The 25,191-nt window shown below is 36.0% G+C and overlaps 1 protein-coding gene across 1 annotated transcript in view; it reads left to right on the forward strand.

Moving 5' to 3' along the window:
* The window catches only part of ADGRV1 (adhesion G protein-coupled receptor V1), a 594,013-nt gene that overhangs the window by 111,808 nt on the left and 457,014 nt on the right, over positions 1 to 25,191 (forward strand). The window contains exons 26-35 of the mRNA XM_015140403.3: positions 2,390 to 2,470; positions 4,166 to 4,305; positions 6,438 to 7,047; positions 8,609 to 8,824; positions 10,536 to 10,751; positions 11,477 to 11,721; positions 13,282 to 13,463; positions 14,589 to 15,400; positions 17,673 to 17,882; positions 24,753 to 24,883. Coding sequence (XP_014995889.3) covers positions 2,390 to 2,470; positions 4,166 to 4,305; positions 6,438 to 7,047; positions 8,609 to 8,824; positions 10,536 to 10,751; positions 11,477 to 11,721; positions 13,282 to 13,463; positions 14,589 to 15,400; positions 17,673 to 17,882; positions 24,753 to 24,883 — 2,843 coding nt within the window. The remainder of the gene's footprint in view (positions 1 to 2,389; positions 2,471 to 4,165; positions 4,306 to 6,437; positions 7,048 to 8,608; positions 8,825 to 10,535; positions 10,752 to 11,476; positions 11,722 to 13,281; positions 13,464 to 14,588; positions 15,401 to 17,672; positions 17,883 to 24,752; positions 24,884 to 25,191) is intronic.

Raw genomic sequence — 25,191 nt, forward strand, 5'->3', positions numbered from 1 at the left:
TTTTGATGAAGAAAGCTATAGTATATAAGCCATCTAAAGGAAAAATTGGTATGACTGAGATATTAAAATTGTCTTTATATATAAAGTCGGTATTTGGGGTAAATACGCAAAAATTTTTCTTTCCTATGTTGCCAAATCTCAGGTGAGAGCAAGGAGACCAAGCCAGTATTTGGGAGCAGGGAAATGGTTAAGCAGTGTTGAGCTTGGTTGAATGCATAAAACAGTAGAAATGTGCTGTCTAGTAGGTGGCATATAAAAATACCAGCTTTTCTTGTCTTCCAGAGACAAGTCCTTGCATCTCCAAATCACTATTTGCATTACTAAAAAGGTTACTATAAAATATTTGAAAAGTTGCCCTTTGTATCCCTTATAGCTAAAAATCCTTATGTAACAGAAAGAGAAAATGTTAGTCACCATTAGCTAATACTGATTAGTAATTGTACATGAGATGTTATTGAGATGATACAAATACTTGTGATTATATGACCACTTATAGTGATACTTGTTGTATTATTGAGAAACTTCTCCCCATATCTCTAGAATATGCATTGTTATATATTAATTGGACTTGAACACTCACTAGAAAACCAACCTTGCAGTTTCGTAGGAAGCAATAGTGGCAGAGATCTGATTTATCCCTCAGTGAGTTGGGATTGGAGGAAAAGGAATTTATACAATGACCTCTGCTCCTGGACTCATATGTAGGGACTGTCTAACATGTCAAATAGCTTATAGAGCTAAATTCTTTGGAGAGTCAAGGACTTATTTCATGCTTTTTAACTATAAAACTGATGAAACTGATGATTCAACATAAGGTAGCCACAACCTGAATTAGACGTCTTACGCTAGCCAAAGTATATATGGTGTTGAACTTCTTTTTTTATGACTTCTGGATAATGTGGGAGCAAAGCCATGTACCAGATATTTGCTGGAAATCCATTTTGCCTTTTGGATCTGTGTGATGACTTCAGGTTCCTCGTGCCATACATTCTCATGTCTGGTATATCCCAGTCTTATTGACAGGCAAAAACACAGGGCAAAAGGATAAGAGAGGGCAGATCTTAAACTAGCATGTCAATCAAGGATATTGGTAGAAGCATATATGTATGGATGTGGCTTTGCTATTTTTACTCTCCTTTTCTTCTATTGTTATCATCACTGCCCTTCCTATCTTCTTTGTTTGCAAACATTTGGTAAAATAATGGTTGGGGTACAAGATGTATTAGAGGGGAAGGTATAACCATTTCCTCTTTATTATTGCCGAAGTACTTTATATTTTATATTTTTATAATATTATTTATTTTCCATTATTTTATTTGATCTTTACAACTCTTTAGTCCATTTCGTGCTGCTGTAACATAGTACCACAGACTGGGCAATGTATAAGCAATAGAAGTTTACATGGCTCGTGGTTCTCGAGGCTGGAAAGTCCAATATTAGGGGACTGCATCTTGTAGGGCATTCTTGATACATCATAATGTAGTGGAAGGCTCCACATGGTCAGAGAATGCATATGAGAGGGCAAGAGAGGGCTGAACTTGCTTTTACAAGAAATCCATCCTTGCAATAATGAGCCCACTCCTGGGATAGCAACATTAATTTATTCATGAGGGCAGAGGTGTCATGACCTGATCACCCCTTAAAGTTCCCAGTTCTCAACATGGTTGCATTTATGATTAAATTTCCAACATGTGAACTTTGGGGAACACATTCAAACCATAGCAACAACATGTCTATAAAAGACAGCACCTTTCATAGGTGAGGAGACTGAGATACCAAGAAGTTTTGTGACTTGCTGAAATTTTTACAGCTGGCATCTTTCACAACCAGGAAAGCAGAATTTTTAGATGGCTTGTCTAGGACTCTTTCCACAATGCTGGTGGCCAGAGGGTGATCAAGTTTGAGAATGGTAAATAATTGTGGTGGGGATTTGAATGTGTGGATAGAAGGAAAGGTTAGATGCATTTCCCAATATTGAACTGGTTGTTTTAAATGGTGAGGTGGTTATCATAGGCATATTAGGCCTAAGCGTATGATTACATAATCAGATAAATATATTTTAAATATCTAAGATATTAGAAAATAATTTACATTGCTGCAAAAAAAGTGAAAATTTAAAAATAATACTAGATTGGCAGAAATGGGAAGTAACAATTACAGTCTACATGGAGTGTTTCATGAAACTGTGAATGAAATTTTGATAATTTGATAGCTTGACTGGTGCTATACTTTTGCTATTTAAAATGATCCGTTTCCTGTGGAAGAAAGCATGTTATTGGGTTAATACTACTGCATTTTCCTCTTTGCTTGATATGTTTTAAGACCTCTCAATTTTCTCATTGTGTCAATGTGTGTTGTGTGGGTTGTGTCTCTGTGTCTCCTTGTGAAGTAGCTGAACTCTTTAGGGTTGATGGAAGTGGTAGTGGTGATGGGGACATGGAATTCCTCCTTCCAACTATTCACAAACATGGTAAGCAGCTTTTCTAAGGTCCTTTACTATTATACGTTTTTATTTTAACTTCTCGTTTTAGAGACAATACTGACCACTTATTGACACCTACTATGTGTAGGTCGTTTACATATTTTGTCTCATTAACTGTCACAGCAACTTATGAAGTATAATTTACTTCATGTTGTAGTCACCCAGCTAGAAAGGGATCAAGTCAGAATCACATCCTTGTCTGCTTCCAAAACCCAGACTCTCCTTCCTGTATGAACTTAATTCAGTTTCCTGATTCTAATTGTGATAGAAATTTCACTTGAATGTCATTGGTAAAAATGATTGTTTGGAAACATTTTACGTAGCGTCAAATACCTAAAAAGAGGTCAATAGAAAATTTGTATTTTCATTTTAAATACATCACACTTATTCTCTGTACAAAAAGAACTATGAATCGTTATATGTAAAATTTAATCAAAACAAATGGGGCGTAATCCCAGCACTTTGGGAGGCCAAGGCGGGCTGATCTCCTGAGCTCAGGAGTTCAAGACCAGCCTGACCAACATAATGAAACCCTGTTTCTACTAAAAATACAAAAATTAGCCAGGTGTGGTGGCATGTACCTGTAATACCAGTTATTCGGGAGGCTGAGGCAAGAGAATCTCTGGAACCCAGGAGGCGGAGGTTGAGTGAACCAATATTGCATCACTGCACTCCAGGCTGGGTGGCAGAGCAAGACTCTGTTCTCAAAGAAAAAAAAAAAGAAAGAAAAAAACAAATGGGAAAAAGAAATTAGGAAGAAAATAAATGGAAGTATAGTTGGCAATTAATGAGGGTGATATTGAAAAGAGGATGCCTTTTGAAGTAGATTTATATACAAACATGATTCAGCTTTTTACCTCAAATATTTTTTCATACGTGAAAAGCATACTTAGAATATTTGTTTCTTGAAGAAGAGCATTTTCTAATCCTCAAATCGTTCTTTTTTCACAATGTCAGATTTCATATTTTAGTGTCAGAACTCAATGATTTCACCCCCTTCATTCCTATCTTCCATCAATGCCTAATGCAACCTCTATAGTTAATTACTCTATTACTTTTAGAATTGTTCATTTTCTAGTCTGCAGACATTAATGCAACATAAAATTTGAACAGTCTTTTTAGGAAAAAATTAAATGCTGCTTTAGATCTTGGCATCTTTTTAGCTGCATAATGGGACTATTTAGGATCAGGAGAGAGAGATTTATAGCATCATCCCATGATGAAAAAATAGGCCTAGAATTCATGCACATTGGAAACCAAGAATCTGTTCAGCCAGAATGACTAAAATCATAGGGAAACTACTTATTATTTCATGAAGGTAAGAGTCATTTTGGCTCAAGTTCTTTTGAGGTCAGCAAAGGTCGTGGGAGACCTTCCTCATATACTCAGTGTGGAAGAATGTTCTCTTTCATAGAGAAGAAAAAGAAAAACAAGTTTTCCTTATTCATCTCCAAGTGCTTATGCAGCACTTGTACATCACGTTGGTGCCAAAGTAGAGAAAGGTCATAAAAGCATGAATATGTGTGGCACCCATTTGTGTCTGCCTTTCTTTCTAAAACAAATTAGAATGTACTCAATGAATGTACGGACTCTTTTCAAAAAGTTGTTCCTTGGCTTTTCCTTTGGTTTGTAAATTACTCATTAACATTTTTTTTTTCTATTTGTTGGAACTTGTTCATGCAGCCAGTCTAGGAGTGGCTTCCCAAATTCTAGTGACAATTGCAGCCTCTGACCATGCTCATGGCGTATTTGAATTTAGCCCTGAGTCACTCTTTGTCAGTGGAACTGAACCAGAAGATGGATATAGCACTGTTATATTAAACGTGAGTACCTTTTCTTCCTTCATTCCTAGATATTTTCTGTTGTTTTAAAAACTGTACTATGTTATGAAAGTGTGTTTTATGTTTTCCTTTTTTTATGTAGGCCGAGGGGAATGAGCCTGTTGGCACAGGCAATACAAATTGGTGATCGAACAGTGATTTGGCATTTATTTTTGTCTTTAGTGTTGCACATGGAGTCATTGTTTAATTCTGAGGATCCTTGACCCTTTAAGGAATATAATGGAGCTGTACTACAAGTATTTATCTTACATAGATTTTTGTGTTTGTTCAGATGGGCTGTGGTAACAAACATCTGTAAAATATCAATGGCTGATACAAGAAAGATTTGTTTTTGTTTTTCTTTCTTTTTTTTTTTTTTTCTGTTTTGGAGACGGAGTTTCACTCTTGTTGCCCAGTGGAGTGCAATGGCGCGATCTCAGCTCACCACAACCTGCACCTCCTGGGTTCAAGCGATTCTCCTGCCTTAGCCTCCCAAGTAGCAGGGATTACAGGCATGCGCCACCACGCCCGGCTGATTTTGTATTTTTAGTAGAGACAGGGTTTCTCCATGTTGGTCATGCTGGTCTAAAACTCCCAACCTCAGGTGATCCACTCGCCTTGGCCTCTCAAAGTGCTGGAAAAGATTTGTTTTTCATTCACAGTATGTATATGTCCAACTTAAGTTAGCAAGGGGCTCTGATTATTAGACACTTTAGGTACCACGGCTATATCTCAGCAGGTGCTTTTATCTTCTTGGTGGAGGGAAATGTGGATGTGAAGAACGGCATACCAGCTCTTATAGCTTCTTTCTGGAAGTGATTTACGTCATTTCTACTTAACTTCCTTGGTCAAAGCAGGTCTCCTGGCTGTGCCTAATGTCAGTGGATGAAGTGCAGTCCTATCCTGTCTCTCTCCCATAAGGAAAGACAATCTAAAACATGGGTGAACTGGCAATAATAATAACTCTATATGATATATGTCTGTGTTTGAATGGCTACTCTGCTTTGTTCCAGTAGAAATTAAGAAGGATTCGTTGTTCAGTGACTCACAGCAACTAGCTACTTGCTCAGCTTCCATATGAATAATGAAGAAATATCACTCAAACATACTCTTCTGTACTACTATGGCAGATTTTCAATAAACTATTGTGCGATAAATTGAACAACCTTAGAAAGGATAACTAATGACTCAGGAAAGATTTTAAAAAAGCCTTAAGGGAAAGGATCAACTTTTGTAAAATTACTGTCTCTAATTTCATTTTGATGTAACCATCATATTTCGAGAACAAATAAAAATTACTCTTAGTTGGGATTTACTTGGATACATTTTTAAGCTTTTCATTGTTAACATATAAATTTTTAGGCTTTTCATTGTTAACATATTATTGACAGAAGCATATCTTCCTTCTTAAATGTATTTTCTTATACTTTTGGTCAAATATGTTTTTTGGTGAGTTTGTTTGCATAATATATTGAAGATAAAAGTAAATGTGATTTGTTTTAAAATGAGTTTTACAGCTCACTTTTCAGAAAACACCATTTATATATAACTTGCAATGAAATATATACCATTTTTGCAGCAATTGTGAAAACTTTTATGAGTGTGCCTAAATGTAATTCATTGTTAATCACATTTGATTTGTTGGGAATAAAATAAAAGATACACAAAAGATAGTTATAATTTGAATAGAAGCTACATTTTTTCGTCAATGTATACTTTCACGCAACAATCACTTTGAAATTTTTATTTCAACTGTTTTTTATTTATTTATTTTTTAAGAGATAGAGTCTTGCTGTGTTTTCCAGACTGAAGTGTGGTGGCACCATCATAGCTGACTGTAACCTTGAAGTCCTGAGCTTCAGTAACCCTCCTGTCTCTGTCTCCTGAATAACTGGGACTATAGGCATATGCCACTGCACTCGGCACAGTCACTTTTTAAATATCCTCCATTTATAAGACTCTCTGTGGGCCTTCAAAGATTGATAGTATATGACCCCTGCCTGCAGCAGTCTTGTAGTCTGGAGAAGAACTTATATAAAATAAAATTGTGCTGCTATCATTAGTGTATTTGTAAGCCTCTAAGTAACTGGCTTTAATCTCTCTTTTAATAGATTTTAATATTAAATATTTTGTAGGTTATAAGACATCATGGAACTCTGTCTCCAGTGACTTTGCATTGGAACATAGACTCTGATCCTGATGGTGATCTTGCCTTCACCTCTGGCAACATCACATTTGAGATTGGGCAGACCAGCGCCAATATCACTGTGGAGATATTGCCTGACGAAGACCCAGAACTGGATAAGGCATTCTCTGTGTCAATCCTCAGTGTTTCCAGTGGTTCTTTGGGAGCTCATGTTAATGCCACATTAACAGTTTTGGCTAGTGATGATCCATATGGGGTATTCATTTTTTCTGAGAAAAACAGACCTGTTAAAGTCGAGGAAGCAACCCAGAACATCACACTATCAATAATAAGGTTGAAAGGCCTCATGGGAAAAGTCCTTGTCTCATATGCAACACTAGATGATATGGAAAAACCACCTTATTTTCCGCCTAATTTAGCGAGAGCAACTCAAGGAAGAGACTATATACCAGCTTCTGGATTTGCTCTTTTTCGAGCTAATCAGAGTGAGGCAACAATAGCTATTTCAATTTTGGATGATGATGAGCCAGAAAGGTCTGAATCTGTCTTTATCGAACTACTCAACTCTACTTTAATGGCGAAAGTACAGAGTCGTTCAAGTAAGTATCCCTTAGTGTGTTGTTATTATTAGCCATCAGAATCCTGAAACAATCAATTTTAAATTTTATTTAATAGAGAATTCTATAAAAAAAAATAGTAAACTCTAACTTTGAAAGTGTCCTCTTTCAACAGTTTACCTGTAAGGCAACTGGAAGCCAGACACATTTTGTCTTCGAGATTATGTTTTAAAAGTCAGTAGAAAGTAGGACGGGAACTTTAAAATTATCTAGCACACTCTATTATGACAGGGTTGATGTAGTCTTGAGGCTGACTCTGATTTCTGGATGAGTGGATTCGTCCACTGGGGTTGCTGTAACAAACTGCCATAAACTGGTTGGCTTAGAAACAACAGAAATTTTTCCTTATAGTTCTGGAGACTGGGAAGTGCCACGATTAAGGTGCCAGCAGATTCAGTGTCTGGTGAGAGTCTGCTTCCTGGGTCTTGTGGAGGGTTGAGGGGTCTCTGTCTCTCTCAGGCCTCTTTTACATGGGCACTAACCCCGTTTACAAGGGTCTTACCTCCTTAACCTAATCACCTTCAAGGGCTCCACCTCTTAATACTATCACCACAGGGATTAGGATTCAAACATATGAATTTTGAGGTAGGAGGACTTCAGACCATAGGAACAAAGTAGTTCAGTGACAATATTAATTAAGAATAGGCAGTGCAGAACAGGTTTGTCAGGGAAGAAAGCCAAGCGGTTAAAGAGGCAGTAATTTAGAGTAGGATGATTTGTGGCTGGTTTTTGAGGTCAAGGAACTAAATTAGTTTCCTTCTCAGTCTTGTAACTGAAATGCTGTTTTGTTTTAATTGCATAGTGAACTAATTAGAAGAGCATCATTCTGTAGATTTCATCGTTATCTGTTGTAATATTATGTAAAGTGATGATTAATTATACTCTAATGATTTTTTCCTTTTTGATAACTTTTCAACACATATTAAAATATTTCTGTAGGTAACTGTTCTTTTGTTATCAATTCTGTAATAAAAATTTCTCTAGAATGTAAGCTACAATAGAGTAGGGACATTCCATTTAGTTTATTTTTGAATCCTGAATGTCTAGATTAATGCTGGTGCATATTAAACAATACATATTCTTAAATATAAATAGTAGGGCCGGGCGCGGTGGCTCACGCCTGTCATCCTAGCACTTTGGGAGGCCAAGGCAGGTGGATTGCCTGAGCTCAGGAGTTCAGCCTGGGCAACATGGTGAAACCCCGGCTCTACTAAAATACAAAAGAAATTAGCTGGGCATGGCAGCGTGTGCCTGTGGTCTCAACTACTCGGGAGGCTGAGGCAGGAGAATTGCTTGAACTCAGGAGGTGGAGGTTGTGGTGAGCCGAGATGGCATCACTGCGCTCCAGCACTCCAGCCTGGGTGATAGAGTGAGACTCCATCTCTATAAATAAATACATTAGTTAAATAAATAGTAGAGGGAAAACCCCAAATGAGAGTCCTGTTTGGCTGATGGAATCTTGCTGAGATTTCTTGATGACTTTTGGCCAGTTCTTAGAATTTTGATAGCTTTCTGTGTTCTATTTGAATCTTCTGTCTTTCAGTTCCAAATTCTCCACGTCTTGGGCCTAAGGTAGAAACTGTTGCACAACTAATTATCATTGCCAATGATGATGCATTTGGAACTCTTCAGCTCTCAGCGCCAATTGTCCGAGTGGCAGAAAATCATGTTGGACCCATTATCAATGTGACTAGAACAGGAGGAGCATTTGCAGATGTCTCTGTGAAATTTAAAGCTGTGCCAATAACTGCAATCGCTGGTAAGAAAAGACATCTAAAAAGCAGTACCTACAGAGGGACATATGCACAGAGGGACATGTATCCTTGATTAACAAAACCTCTCGAAGTTGCAATTAGGATAATCAACTAGAAAACTAGAAATACTCTTGTGTCTTTTTCAAGGGACAAATCTAGAGTCTTTTTTTTTTGTTTGATTTTTGGTTTTTGTTTGTTTTTGAGATGGAGTCTCGCTTGATTTTACATTTTGTTTTGTTTTGTTTTGAGATTGAGTCTTGCTCTGTCGCCTAGGCTGGAGTGCAGTGGTGTGACCTCAGCTCACTACAACGTCCACCTCCCGGGTTCAAGTGATTCTCCTGCCTCAGCCTCCCAGGTAGCTGGGACTACAGGCGTGTGCCACCATGCCCAGCTAATTTTTGTATTTTTAGTAGAGATGGGGTTTTACCATGTTGGCCAGGATGGTCTCGATCTGTGACCTCATGCTCTGCCCACCTCGGCCTCCCAAAGTGCTGGTAGAGTTTTTATATATTTATGACATTAAACTTGTAGATGTAGCAAAAAGTTTTGGCTAAATTATCTATGAATTTAAAAGGTCGATATGCACAAATCAGTGAAAAGTAAACTGAGGAAAACACTGGTTTTCTCTGAGTGTACTCCTCGTTTTTGAAAGGGATTCACTTGTAAATGACTACTGAGGAATGCAGGGAAAATGGGCAGCTTCATGCTTTCAGTGCTTGGCAACAGCCTTGTCTCTGGATCCCTTTATCTTGCTTGCTTATTTATTTGTGAAGAGCGAGGAAAAGGCAATAGTTAGTATTAACTATTTCATGTATAAAAAATGACTTCATTGCCAGATGTGTGTATTAGAAGACTGCCTACTTTGATAGTTCTGTCCCAGCATCCAGAGGGAGATTTGACTGAGAACTATTCAATTAGAATCTTTCTAGTGTGCTCTCAGAGGAACAGGAATGTGAGTGGGTGGGATACTGTGCTTGATTTTAAAAAATAAATCATCTGGACATAATACTTGCTTGAAAAGACAATAAACCAGGCCCATCTAATACCTAACTGGTGTAGGCTGGGGTAGCTCCTAGGAGTACCTGGCTGCCTGTAGAGGGCCTCACACACTGACAGATGGTGGGGTTTGGTCAGTGTTCTAAGAAATTAGCTCTCAGTCTTCACACAGAGCACCCCTCCTTTCCCCACCCACTTTTTTTTTTTCCTCCTGCCATCCTGAGCAGTACTCAGTAGCAGCTTTCAATCTATGCAAGAAGGTCTTTTCATGTCCAGCTGCATCATTGATGATGCTAGCGTTCCCCTATCTGTGCAATGGTGTAATTTATCTCTCCAGTGACATTACAATTCTAGTTCTGTTCTTTCTTCTAAAAGTACACCTTTTTTTCTTGTAGTTAAGAGGGCCTATCTTGTAATGAATGATTCTCTCTCTATTTATATGTGTAAATAGACCAAATATGTATGCATTTTTCTCAAAGTGAAGGAATGAACTTGAACAGCCCTAGGAAGTCTTTTTCATTATTTTGTGATATTATCAAACCCATTTTTCTACTGAGAGGCATAAAAGTCTTCTTGCTTAGAATAAATGTAGTCAATATCCTCAAAAAAGTATTTCCAAGTAGATCCGTAAAGTTTGATACCAAATAGTTTTTCCGTAGTATATGGAATGTTTGTCATCATATTTTAGAAGTCTTAGCATTTTACTTTTGGTCTTTTCAGGTGAAGATTATAGTATAGCTTCATCAGATGTGGTCTTGCTAGAAGGGGAAACCAGTAAAGCTGTGCCAATATATATCATTAATGATATCTATCCTGAACTGGAAGAATCTTTTCTTGTGCAACTGCTGAATGAAACAACGGGAGGAGCCAGACTAGGGGCTTTGACAGAGGCAGTCATTATTATTGAGGCCTCTGATGACCCCTATGGATTATTTGGTATGAAGACTAATTTGTGTCTCTCTTTGACTTGTCTGTATGTATAGATCATAGATAATGATCTTTTCTTTACTTTTAGAGACACAGAATTGATCTGATCATGTTTTCTTTCTTAACCTGCTGTTACTGACATATAGGACATCTGTGCACAGTCATTGGCAGTGGTTAGTGATTGTTTTAAAAAGAAATTAAATCAGTCTCTTAGCATATATGGAAAAGTCACAGACTATTGGCTTTAGGATGTGACCTGGCTCCTATATGTGTTTTGTGAGTCTTAGGCAATTCTTTAGAGAAATAATTTAATTTATAGAAATTTACACAAAAATTTGGATTTCTGGGCTTTCTTGATAAATAGGAAATCTGGCAATATCAAGTTCCCTTTCCTGCATAACGTCAGTCATGGGAACTAAATAGTAATTGCCCCTCTGGAGCAGGCTTGCACTGTGCAATCAGCTTCTGTACTCACTGGACCTGTCACTCATGTCTGGTATAGACTTGAGCCCTATGGGCTTTGTGGTTTCTACTTCTATCACAGTGAAAACTAATTTGAAAATTTTGGCAGGGCAGACCAATTTGTATCCCAGCATGTTACTCTGGTTTTCGTGGGTTATAGCTACTTAGATTGCTTAGGGGTAAAGAGAATCCACTATAGAATGGTGCTTGGTTAACTGTTATCTCTGTTTCACTTTGTATTTGAAGTGAACTCTGCTCTGTCTACCCTTCAGGTTTTCAGATTACTAACCTTATTGTAGAGGAACCTGAGTTTAACTCAGTGAAGGTAAACCTGCCAATAATTCGAAATTCTGGGACACTCGGCAATGTTACTGTTCAGTGGGTTGCCACCATTAATGGACAGCTTGCTACTGGCGACCTGCGAGTTGTCTCAGGTAATGTGACCTTTGCCCCTGGGGAAACCATTCAAACCTTGTTGTTAGAGGTCCTGGCTGACGACGTTCCGGAGATTGAAGAGGTGAGAGGAATGGCTAGTATAGAATGACACTGTAAATCGTACCTTATCTATAGTGACTAGAACAGATGGCCGTTGTGACATTTTGGAGAGGATGTCAAATAAATTATTCCTGCAAGAATGTTCAAACTATGCTAGTGTGAAAGTGATCCTTACAATTGACAAAAGCAGGAATATTCTAGAAATAGATTGTGTACATATGCCAGTTTACTACTATAAGACTTTTTTGTACAATTACATTGCATTGTTCAACATTTTGGTTAAAAGGTTAAATAATACACACACACACACATATATATATATATCTGTCATAATTTATAATACATTTGTTCTGTATAAACTCTTTTTTCTTTCTTTTTTTTTTTTTTTTTGAGATGGAGTTTCACACTTGTCACCCAGGCTGGAGGGCAGTGGCACAATCTCGGCTCACTGCAACCTATGCTTCCCGGGTTTAAGGGATTCTCCTGCCTCAGCATTCCAAGTAGTTGGGATTACAGGAGCACACCACCATGCCTGGCTAATTTTTGTATTTTTAGTAGAGACGGAGTTTCACTGTGGTGGCTAGGCTGGTCTTGAACTCCTGACCTCAGGTGATCCACCTGCCTTGGCCTCCCAAAGTGCTGGGATTGCAGGCATGAGCCAATGCACCTGGCCTGTTCTGTGTAAACTCTTAACTTATTTTATACTCCCTTTTGGCTTGGGTGTGAGCCAGTCAATCTTAAGTATTACTGTGGTTTTTCATTCATTCATTCGTTCATTCATTCACTTATTCTTCAACCATTGTTGAGAATTTACTATATGAAAAATACTATGTGAAATATATCTTCCTGATATTTCCTTTTCATGATGAAGCAGGAAGGTACAGTATCAGTGGAAAAGTTAATCACTAACATATTGGCTGAAGATAATTTTATTATATGAAATTCAAGTATTATTAATATTTACATATCATAAAATTACTTTGGATAGCATTTATTCTTTAATAGTATAAAATTTTATAGAAGTTCATAAAATTTATTTCGAATGCTAATTGTGCCATTTTTCACTTCTAAAATACTAGATATTCATTAGCACATAAACATTTCTGTTTTTGTCTCTGTAAATTTAGGTGGCATTACAGTATGTTTTTGTTTTAAATTTTGTCAAATAGTTTTATTTAAGATAATGTGGGAAGTAAAGCATAGTGTATTAACTCTCCATTAAAATGTATATTTCAGATTTTTTTTAAAAGGGTATAGGATGTAAAAGTCCTATTATTGAAATGGTAAACATAAACAGGGATATTAAAATTCAGTCACATGATTATATAACGATATTAAGGAGTTTAAACAGCCTGTATGTCCTATATATAACTAGGTTCTATTATTAAATGTTGATGATGGGTTATTCTGTTACATGCTGGGTTTGTAAGTGTAATTGGGGGAGTTTCTTTTAGTCCATTTATATTTCATTCCATTTTGTTCTTGTACTTGTATGTATATGTTTGATTTTTTTCCCTTGAATCATTTTTATTCTAATTTCAGAACTGTGATGCTGTTAAAGAAGTTTTCACTGTATTTTTAGGTTATCCAAGTGCAACTAACTGATGCCTCTGGTGGAGGTACTATTGGGTTAGATCGAATTGCAAATATTATTATTCCTGCCAATGATAATCCTTATGGTGCAGTAGCCTTTGTTCAGAAGGTTTATCGTGTTCAAGAGCCTCTGGAAAGAAGTTCCTGTGCTAACATAACTGTCAGGCGAAGGTATATGAGATAGCTACTTGCATCTGTGGGAGTGATGAGAGTTGTGGGGTGGTGGGGAAGGATCCCTTGCACAGCTAAATCATTTAGGTTTTGCGGGTTTTTTCCTATGCCATAAATTATTTTATAGGTTATTTTTATGTGTTAATTGAATTATGCTTATTAGTATAAAGGACCTTTCATTTATCATACCAATTGTTAGTGAAATGGGTAATAAATTTTATATCACTGAGCTCTCTAACCCCAGAAATGCATTGCTTTAATCTGTAATTTGTTACAATTAGTACTTAAATATAACTGGCTTCTAAATTAAAGAACATTTGTATGATGTATGAAGGAGTTGATTTCCAGGTCTGTTTTTTCTCGCTTTTTTTTTTTTTTTTTTTGGTGAGGCAGCATTGGGCTCACTGAGATCCTTCAGAAATAGAAAACAGGATCTTGGGAAATTGTGACGAGTACAGTCAGCCCTCTGGTATCCACAGGGGATTGATTGCAGGGTCCTTGGATATAACAAAATCCTTGGATGCTCCCCTTATATAAAGTGGTGTAAAATATAAAATTTGCATATAACTTATGCACAGCCATCCATATACTTTAAATCATCTCTAGATTACTTATAATACCTAATAAAATGTAAATGCTATGTAAATAGTTGCTATACTGGACTGGTTTTTCGAGTTTGTATTTTTAAAATTTTTTTTTCTGAATATTTTTGATCTGCGGTCTTGAATCCACAGATGTAGAACCTGTGGATACAGAGGGCTGACTGTTACTACATTTCCTCAAAATGTAGTCATGTTTGTTATCATTGTTACTTTGTTTCAGTTAAGTATAGCAATAAAAATTAACTTTGTAATTTTGTTTTGAAATCCTGAATTTGCATACCTTGGAAAATATTTTCATAGCTTGATTAAAAATAAGTGTTGTTTGATTGAAAATTAGCAAGGTTTCCTTACAGGAGAAAACAAAATGTTGGGAGACAAGTGTAATTAAGAAACAGGGTTGTGTTTGTACTACGACTTTAAACATTTAAAAAAAAAATTGAAAACCACAATCAGCATTCCTCTTCTCTATGTGTGATTACTTTGAGTGCTTAACCTGTCTTTTAATTGTCACTCCACATTTTAGCGGAGGGCACTTTGGTCAGCTGTTGTTGTTCTACAGTACTTCCGACATTGATGTAGTGGCTCTGGCAATGGAGGAAGGTCAAGATTTACTGTCCTACTATGAATCACCAATTCAAGGGGTGCCTGACCCACTTTGGAGAACTTGGGTGAATGTCTCTGTCGGGGGGGAGCCCCAATATACCTGTGCCACTTTGTGCCTTAAAGAACAAGCTTGCTCAGCGTTTTCATTTTTCAGTGCTTCTGAGGGTCCCCAGTGTGTCTGGATGACATCATGGATCAGCCCAGCTGTCAACAGTTCAGACTTTTGGACCTACAGGAAAAACATGACCAGGGTAGCATCTCTTTTTAGTGGTCAGGCTGTGGCTGGGAGTGACTATGAGCCTGTGACAAGGCAGTGGGCCATAATGCAGGAAGGTGATGAATTCGCAAATCTCACAGTGTCTATTCTTCCTGATGATTTCCCAGAGATGGATGAGAGTTTTCTGATTTCTCTCCTTGAAGTTCACCTCATGAACATTTCAACCAGTGTGAAAAATCAGCCAACCATAGGCCAGCCAAATACTTCCACAGTTGTCATAGCACTGAATGGTGATGCCTTTGGAGTGTTTGTGATCTACAGTATTAGTCCCAATACTTCCGAAGATGGCTTATTTGTTGAAGTTCAGGAGCAGCCCCAAACCTTGGTGGAGATGATGATACACAGGACAGGGGGCAGCTTAGGTCAAGTGGCAGTTGAATGGCGTGTTGTTGGTGGAACGGCTACTGAAGGTTTAGATTTTATAGGTGCTGGAGAGATTCTGACCTTTGCTGAAGGTGAGTGATGGTTCTAAATGAATTTCAGTTGCCACTGGTAAAGTCATCATAGTCCATTTTTATGATAAAATTTATAAGAATTCTTACTGTGTACATTCTTGTTAATATATAAAAATGTAGTTGGCTTTAGAAAAAAATAGAAGTTAATTGGCTTGTTAATGGTTGGCATGACAATACATAGCCTGACATGACTGTACATATATATCTTTTTAGTTTAAAAAACAGATTTTCTGGGAATATGTGAATTTTATCCCTTTATGTTTGATAGTAGTGTCTTTAACAAAGCACAGAGGAAACTACAAGGCAAGTTCTGATTTTGTAAGGGAACTTTTAATAATGACCCATGTACCTACAACCATACATGTTGGTAAGAAGCAGTGGTAGCTAGGAAAATGAGTGTTAATTGATAAACATTTTCATATGCACTAGACAAATCAGGAAATATCATCAGTGAAAATTATTTGTAAATAAAAGTAGCATAAACTTTGGTGACTGCATTTATATTACATCAATCCTAGTGATCAATTTATAATACTGTTCCTACACTTGCGATCACTACTGTGAATTTTCATAAACAATATAATGATATTTTTACATGACCAGCTAATTAGAATTAGGATCAGATTGAGTGGTTCTTTTTCAGGACTGGTTGACTTCTGTGCTATTTAAAATTGGGAAAGTTAGTATGTTTAAAATAGTTTTCTTTGGGTGTGGGAAAGGTATCTTTACTGAGATTATTGATTAAATCCTCATTTGGGCAATTATATATTCCATAGAATTTTAAAAAACATAGTGCTTTTCTGATTGAAAAAGTAATGTATATTCTAAAAACTTCAGAATATACAACAAAATGAAGGAAATAAACTTTATTCATAATTCCGTATTTTAGAACAATCCATTGTATTTGTTTAACTTTTTAAGGCATATACTTTTTTTTTGGAAACTAATTAGAGGTCATGGTACACATATAATACGCTTTTTGAAACATATAATAATCATTATGTTTTAGAGTAAATTTTTTAAATTGTATAAAATATTTTTATTATGGTTATTTTCTAGTCAGTGATTTGAGGATTTAGTGGGATATGATATGCTTGACAGAAGATGGGAACAGGTTAGTAATTGGTAACTTTTCTATTTCAAAAGGAATAATGAAAATGTAACGAGGAGGGCGTGGGAATGAAAATATAAAGTTAGATTTTCCAGTGGTTTTGTTAACTACAAAGAAAGTTATATATAAAGAAATAGCATTATATAAATTACTATTACCATGAATCGTAACCTTACATCACACAAAATGGACTCTATTTTATAGCTATTGCTAACTTAGATTCTTAGATAGCGCAGACTGTCTTAAAGCAATCGTGACACTCCTGTATTGATGAAAATGCACCAGGGTCACAAAAGAGAGAACATGCATTTAATCTCCTTTCTCCTTTTTCCTGCCTTGTCTTTTCTCACTCTTTCATTCTCTCTCCAGAAAGTGGTGAGAAAATAAATAGGGGGCACCTTAGACTGAACAACAGAAACAGTATTGGGTTTAGGGACATTCTGTGGTGCCCTATCTACTAGATCAAATTGCAAAGTAGATTGCTTGGACTTTGTGGCTGTCACTTGTCCCTTTGAGTTCCTCTTTTGTTTTCTTCCTTCATTGCACTACTTCCTGGAAACTGGTACTTGATGCTGTTATCTCATCTAGTTACCCAAAGATGCATCTCATTCAGGCTGGTTCTTTTGCTCAGAATTTGACATCCCTTTTTAGTTCCTCATTTTGACCAGCATTCTGTAAGTGTTCCTGGTTTTTCAGGAGGGTATTGTGTTGAATATCTGATTAAAATTGTCACAGTAATGCCAGAATGAGAATGAGACCCCACTCTCCTAAAGGGAGTTGTTTCTAAACAGAAGATACCTTTGAAGCTCTTTTCCTAGCTAGGTGTCTGTTCTTGGCTAAAATCCAGGAGTTAAAGCCATGATTCTTTGAAACAATTCTACCTTTTGACTTTCCCATAATTGAAAATGTCCTTCTCCCCAATCTGTCTTCATTAATGAAATTTTGCAGTGTTTGGTGTGTGAAAAGATATATATATATATATATAATATATATGTATATAAAATCATCAAAATTTGCTTATATTGCCCATGATATGGAGCTGTTATAATTCACTCATATTTTTACTTAACTTTTAAAACTAAAAATTATTTTAGGCCTTTCTGAGTTCTCTATGTTGGTGATTTTGTTACTTTGGTTTTTATTCCATTGGTGTTTTTATAGGTGAAACCAAAAAGACAGTCATTTTAACCATCTTGGATGACTCTGAACCAGAGGATGACGAAAGCATCATAGTTAGTTTGGTGTACACTGAAGGTGGAAGCAGAATTTTGCCAAGCTCCGACACCGTTAGAGTGAACATTTTGGCCAATGACAATGTGGCAGGAATTGTTAGCTTTCAGACAGCTTCCAGATCTGTCATAGGTCATGAAGGTGGGTTCCTTTTTTTGTTAAGCATATTAATTTTCTTTTCCATGGATGTCATTTTTTGTCTAGTTCTTTAAAACTTCTGATATTTTTCCCTTTCATTATTTTGTTGAACTGTGTGTGTGTTAATCTGCAAAGAACTTCTTTGGGAGAAGGCTTTGTAATGAACTGTTTAGCCAGATTTAGGAGCCTTGCAAACCAATTCCATGTTCTAGCTTGCCATTCTCTACTGGTATGACTTTAAGGAAGTTAAACCTGGAATGCTTAGTTTTCCCATCTGTTAAATGATACAAAATATTACTTACTTCATAGGTTTCTTTGTGAGGATTAAGTGAGGTAATAAATATAAAATGCTTAGCATAGTTCCTGGAAAGTATAGCGTATGCCCAAGGGTAGCCGTTGGTATCAAACAGTGAAACATTGGCAGCCGGTTAAAAACAAGTAATAGTTTGTAATCAGTGAATATCTTAGCCTGGATTTTACATTGTGTTTGTATATTTTATGAACAAAGTGCCAAGCTAGAAAACCTTATAAAATGTCTTTCTTCCTTAAAAAACAATAATTTTCTTGAATTCTTACTTAATGTTTTATATCACATGTAGGGTTTTACACAGAGGGGCTAATTTTTGTGTGTTTAAAATATAACAGTGTTTTTGTCTGTTTAAGCCTGTTTTGTGATAAAATAGGTATTGATAGCCTGTGTTTCATTACTTAGTTTATATCTGGAATTAAAAAAATAATTTTACCTTGAATAGTTAGTAAATGAAAAGAATATAGATTAGGTACTTGGACATCTATTTAATAGATGAGAAAACAAATTGAGACACAGAGAGATTAAAAGACTTGACAATGTCAGACAGTTAGTGGCTGTGCTAGAAACAGAATGTATTTTACTGTATTACCTTTTCTTTTTCCCTCACTGTACTTCCAACTTGCAAGTTTATTTATCCATACAAATATTCGAGCCATTTTCAGTACTCTACTTTTATTAATGGTTTGGAATTGCATGTTGTCATAACAGTAATTAGTAAAAGTGACTAACAAATTCCATAAATCTAACTTAAGGACAGATCAACTATCAAAAAGTTATTTGTAACATAATACAAAGTTACTGCAGGAATAGTTAATAATAATGACAACAGTAACACTTATGGAGTGTTTTCTGTGTGCCAGACACTCCACCTTCATTATTTCACTTAAGTTTAACAGCAGTCCTATGAAATAGGTATAATCGTATACACCAGATTTTCACTCAAGGAAACTGAATTTGAGAGAGACTAAATAGCAACAATTATTCAGTGGTAGTGCTTAGGCCCAGCTGTGTCAAATCCAAAGCCCATGTTCTATAGGGCACCTAGTGAGGACAGAATTTATTTTGCTTGAACTTGTGTCTTCTGTGGAACCTGACAATGCAGGGACTTTGGGTAAATATTTGAAGTTATTTGAGTTGGAAGCAGAATGAATTTGAGTAGCAATGCCTATGTGAGGGAAGGAAATTAGTGAGAGAACCTGACTCTGTCTCAGGTTAAAGGTGGACATTGGTTAAAGATGATAGCTCAAATCTGGAAAATGAATATGATGATTTTTGCGGACAGAGGATAAAAAGCAAATTATCGGAATGGAACCATGCAAAACATCAGACTAAGGTGATGGGAAAGAAAAATTACCCGAGAGGAGAGAGAAGCCTTTGCTGGAGAGGCAGGGAGAAACCAGGGAGAGCGTGTGTTTTCAATCAGTTACACTGATTACTCAGTAATCGATGTGTCTCATACTAATATGGCCAAAAAGGGGAGTTAGATCTCAAATGGGCCAAACAAGACAGTAGCAATGGTAGATGAATTTTAAAGGAGGACTGGGGATAGGAAGCAAATATCTAAGGATGACAAACGTAGAGGCCTTCGGCGGGTGCTCCTCAGTGTGGCTTTCAAGAGGCTGCCTGTTCAGTGTTTGCTTCTGGTCTGTGACAAGAGGATTGGAAACTTATAACAATTTCACTTTGCTGTGATATCCGAAAGCAGTGTCTATGGGCTGGTATTTGTTTTTTTGTTTGTTTGTTTTTTGTGTTTGTTTTTTGGCCGTTTAACTTATCTAGTCATTTATTTTATTGTGTTTTACAAGAGGGTCAGCCTCTGATGTATTGAGGCAAACAAAGCAAAAAGCCCTGTCCTTCACAGCATGAAGTTTTGAGAAGCACTGCTTATTGGCTGTGACAGCAAGGAGAGGAGAAACATTGGAGAAAACAGATGAAAGGGGAGCATTTTGGATTTGTTTTGTTTTGTTGAAGAAATATAGGAAGGAAAAGAAGAGAATCAAAGTGTTAGTGGTGTGGAAGGTACAAATAAGAGCTGAGATCAGGAAAGGATACATGAGATTTAAGGAGGGATTTAGAGCTAGACTAGGCATGTGCTTTTCAGCAATATGATGAAATTTCTTTTCTGAGGAATACAAAAGAATTTGGATGTCTAGGATCAATTTAAGGAGATTTTAACTGTAGGGCCATTAATTTTGTGAAAGTGCATTCTGTGAGCCTGGATGGTGGTGGTAGTGGTGAGTTGGAGGGCTCTGAAGACACTGAGGCCCTCCTTCTAGGTACCACAGCGTCTTGGAGAGACTGCAGACATGAACACCTACAGTCTCTTTGGCCCGGATGAACTTCGCCTGAAAACAATATTGTGGCCTCGTCAGTTTCCAACAGCTAATTATCTGCAGGAGAGGCAAACAGGAAGGATTAGTAATTAAAATAAATGGTCCAAAGGTGTTATGGTTAAAAATCTGCTTTAGCATTTCAATCTAAAACACCAAATTGCTTTTATTGCAGGTATGCGTGCTCCCTAGATTTTTTACATTTCCTACATAAAAGTTGGGGTCAATTTCTATTTTTTGCTTACTTTTTCTCTTCATTCCTAAGCCTTTTCCTGGAATATAAATTATTTTTTTCAAAAACATATTAAGCCACAATAGTTCTGTATTTTATGTATGCTTTATATTACCATGAAAATTGCACAGAGAAATGTGTATGTATCATGATGAGTTTATGAAAGTGAATTAATGAAAACATCATGGTGATTCTTCAGAGATAACCGCTAAACCAATGGGGTAAAAATAACCTTGCCATGTGAGCTTTTAACAGTGTTAACATTGCTTTTGGCCTAGTGTTGGAGTTTCATTTATGTGATTAGATTTAAAATGTGGACTATGCTGAACTTCTGGCTCTAGAATGCATTTTTGATTCATGGGGAGGATTTGCCTTAGTCTCTAACAATGTATTGAATTCTGTAGAATCCTATTTCTACGTTTTGTCCTAATGCAATTGGAGAGCTGCCCAGTGATAAATATTACTTTCTTTCAAATGTAATGGACAGAATTTAGAAATATAGGACAATGGATTTTACTGTGGTTGCACACTGGGTATAAATGGGCTCTTTATAAATCTGTGCTAGGTGTTTCTCTCAGTCACCCAACTCAGCAGCATCATAATCATCCTGTCACATTCGATGGATTTTAAATTTTTTCTTCTCTTAGGGACAGCATGTATCTTTTTTACACAAAGATTTGAACAAGAAATGTGATTCTTTAAAGAAATATATAGAACTGCTATATTGGAAATATTCAACTTTTTCTTAACTCTTATTGACAATCTGTGCTTCCCATTATTCATATTCCTATAATTGTTTTAACCCATTTTCTTTTTTATTATAGAGGGCAATTTGGATAGTATACGTATGTCATGTATACATGTATCTATTAAAATATATTTTCTGTATTTTGGTTTTCCATTATTTTTATGTACATTGTAGTTGGTGTTTATCTTTGTAAAAAGAATTCAGGCCTTGAAAATAAGTGCCTAAAACACTTAGGATTATTAAAATACATTCTTCATTCATATTCTTTATCTGCATTAAGTTAGTCCTAGACACTATATGACAGATCTGCTTTAGAGTTGAAATGTGTCACTAACTTTTGGTAAACTGTGGATTTCATATCAAGATGATCTTCTGGTTTTGTAGTCAGACACTTGGTTAGGTAAGGGCTCTTCTGGTTTTCATCTTGGGTGAAAACTAGAAGGCTGTTTGCTGTTTAGTACCTAGTAAAGTCTTTGTCATCTAAAAATTATACTCTCTCTTAAGACATTTCTTCTGTCTTTTCCCTTAAATTTGGAAGACTAAGTACTTATCTTTAAGTTTTTCTTTTTCCTGTGACTGTTTGACTTTTCACCCTGGCAGAAGGTATCTTTCTGAAATGTCCAGTCATTTTTTCCAGGAGGCATTTTAAATGGACCTGGCTCCTGGAAGTCTGCAATAAAGAGACAGAATCAATACCTCCCTTTTGATTATTGCTTAGAAAAAATTTCACACTATTCTTGCTGTTGACATGATACATTTTCACTGGGCTTACAAGATTATGTGTTTAAGAAATACTTCATTTATCTTTTATTTATATGTGCTTCTCTATGTGTGTGTGGGTGTGCATGTGTTTGTGTGTATGTGTGTTTGTGTGTGTGTGTGTTTGTGTGTGTCATGCTTCAAATTATATTTTTGCAGTATTTTCTTGCAGGTTACTTTCATGGTAACTTTTTAACTTTTCAGAGGGATATTGATGAAGTAGTATTAGACTTTGAGTGTTTTTACATGTAGTAAGTTTGTCTGAACATTTTACTTTATTTTCTCCTAAGCATTTTATTTTTACTTTTACCTAAAAGTGATGTATTTATTCCCAAATCTCTATGTGTAAACTTGCAACTGCAATTTTATTATTGTGATTATAGGTTACCCTTCAACATGGAAATTTTTTGACCTGCATTTTGTTTTCTTGCCATTCGTGTTCTCTTTGCACTTTAGTACTTCATTAAACTTCCATAATTTTCTTTTTGAACCATTAACAAGTTTTGTGATTTGAAAAGTTTGAAAACCACAACTCTTACGAAAGAGTCACCAGACAACACTGTAGGTGAAATAACTTAATAATTTCAAGGATTTTTCTATGCTCTTTGGGAATAAATTTTTGTTTTTCAGTGTTCCAAACTTGCTCTATAAGAAATTTTATATATTGTACAATAGACACCAGAGTTTCATAGTAGTGTCTATATTTTGTTCACAAGTTTTACAAATACAAAATTTTTAAATGGTATGTTAGCAATGGCTGACTATACACAGTCTTTCAGTTTCATCCCAATCTTTGGACAATCTGATCTAAAAATTCCTGTGTTTTTGTTTTTTTGTTTTGTTTTGTTTTTTTGAGACGAAGTCTCGCCCTGTCGCCCAGGCTGGAGTGCAGTGGCCGGATCTCAGCTCACTGCAAGCTCCGCCTCCCGGGTTTACGCCATTCTCCTGCCTCAGCCTCCGGAGTAGCTGGGACTCCAGGCGCCCGCCACCTCGCCCGGCTAGTTTTTTGTATTTTTTTTAGTAGAGACGGGGTTTCACCATGTTAGCCAGGATGGTCTCGATCTCCTGTCCTCGTGATCCACTGGTCTCGGCCTCCCAAAGTGCTGGGATTACAGGCTTGAGCCACCGCGCCCGGCCAAAATTCCTGTGTTTTTAAAAGATCAATCTAAGACATAGTCTACTAATGGCAACTAAGGTTTTTTGTATTGACACACTTAAAATGTGTTTTAAAAAGTCTTTCTAATGCTTTTATTTATATTATCCACTCTCCTTAAAATGTTCATTTTGTTAAAATTGTGTTTAAATTTCGTAAGAAAAATTTATTTTATTTTTAAATTGAAATTAAGATAGTTTCTAAATTAATTAATTCATGATATTTTAAGAAACCTTCCTATTAGAAATATTTGTTTATTGACTTCAGAAATAAAAAACATGGCAGTTTAAAAAATACTTGAAAGCGGTATTTAAATTTTATTGCTTTATTTCTACTCTTTAAAAAGTGTTTGAAGATATTACTTATATACACAAAAGTTACTTGGATAACTAACTAAACTAAACTAACTAAAAGTGACATTTTTAGTGAATGTGATTTTTAACTATATGTCTATGCTGTACAAATTTCATTAAGGATGTTGTCTTCTCAGTCTTTTAAAACATCATTCTATCTTTGTATAATAATAATTTTTTTAGTGATATAGTTCATTGGTATTTCTTAACTGTGTTCATCATCCTATAAATCTAATGAATTGAGCATATTTTCAACAAGTCATATGGCCATTAGCACACTCCCTAACAGCTTACTTTATGCTTTTAGCAATTTGAAAGACATGTTATGATTTTCTTCACTTTTGTAAAATATTATATGGGGATAAAAGCCAGGAATAGAAAAGATCTAAAATATCTCTATCATCCAGGAATGATAACTGTAACTTTGGCGAAGTTACAGATGTTGATGTACAGATTTGACACCTTTCCTTTGTATTTCTTTTTATAAAACAAAATCATTGATGGTAATATGTAAGTTACAACTATAGAAATGTGATTTTCAGGTATTTGCAAGCATTTTTATGCGTGCATTGTGTAAAATCACATTGCATATCAGTGTAAGGAATTTGTGCCCTTTTGAAAAGTGAAGGAAGAATTTACTTGTGTTATTACCATGAGGACTTTATTATTTTCTTTAATTTACAGAACACTTACGTTCTGGTGCATGTTTTGGAGTGTATAAAAGTTTGTGTTTCCCATTTTAGCATGTGCTTTTGTAACTTTTACATGTTGAGTTTCCTGAAGTTCTACTAAATGGAAGTATTTAGAAGTGGGATAATAAACAGTAAGCATGTGTAAAACTTCTAGAAAATTCAAAACAGAACAGCTTTGTAATGTTCTTGGGAAAGGTGCTGTAATAGTTGCATGCTTGGGGTTTGGGTTTTGTTGAGTTCAAATGTGAAGTTTATTTTCCATTAAGCATTTATCAATTTACACATTTTACTTGCAGGAGAAATTTTGCAATTCCATGTAATAAGAACTTCCCCTGGTCGAGGAAATGTTACTGTTAACTGGAAAATTATTGGGCAAAATCTAGAACTCAATTTTGCTAACTTTAGCGGACAACTCTTCTTTCCTGAGGTAATACTGCAAAGAAAAGTCAACCACAAATATCTAGAAAGAATGGTGTATTTTGAGGAAAATGGGATAGAAAAGCAGCACTATTGTAGTTATTATCTTTCTCTCTTCTCCAGACCTACGTGCTATGAAGTCTTTGACGATGTATTTAATTGTTTTTATCTTCCTTCCCATTGCCTCAATATTAAGCCAAGCCGATATTACTTTCTTCTTGAGTAGTACATTGAACTTTTAATGACTAGTGTCCCTGCAGCACTTGTCTTCTTTTCTCTGCTCCAGTTTTTTCTATTCACCATTGTTGTAGAAACCTC

This window comes from Macaca mulatta, chromosome 6, assembly GCF_049350105.2.
Source record: "Macaca mulatta isolate MMU2019108-1 chromosome 6, T2T-MMU8v2.0, whole genome shotgun sequence".
Classification (NCBI taxonomy): Eukaryota; Metazoa; Chordata; class Mammalia; order Primates; family Cercopithecidae; genus Macaca; species Macaca mulatta.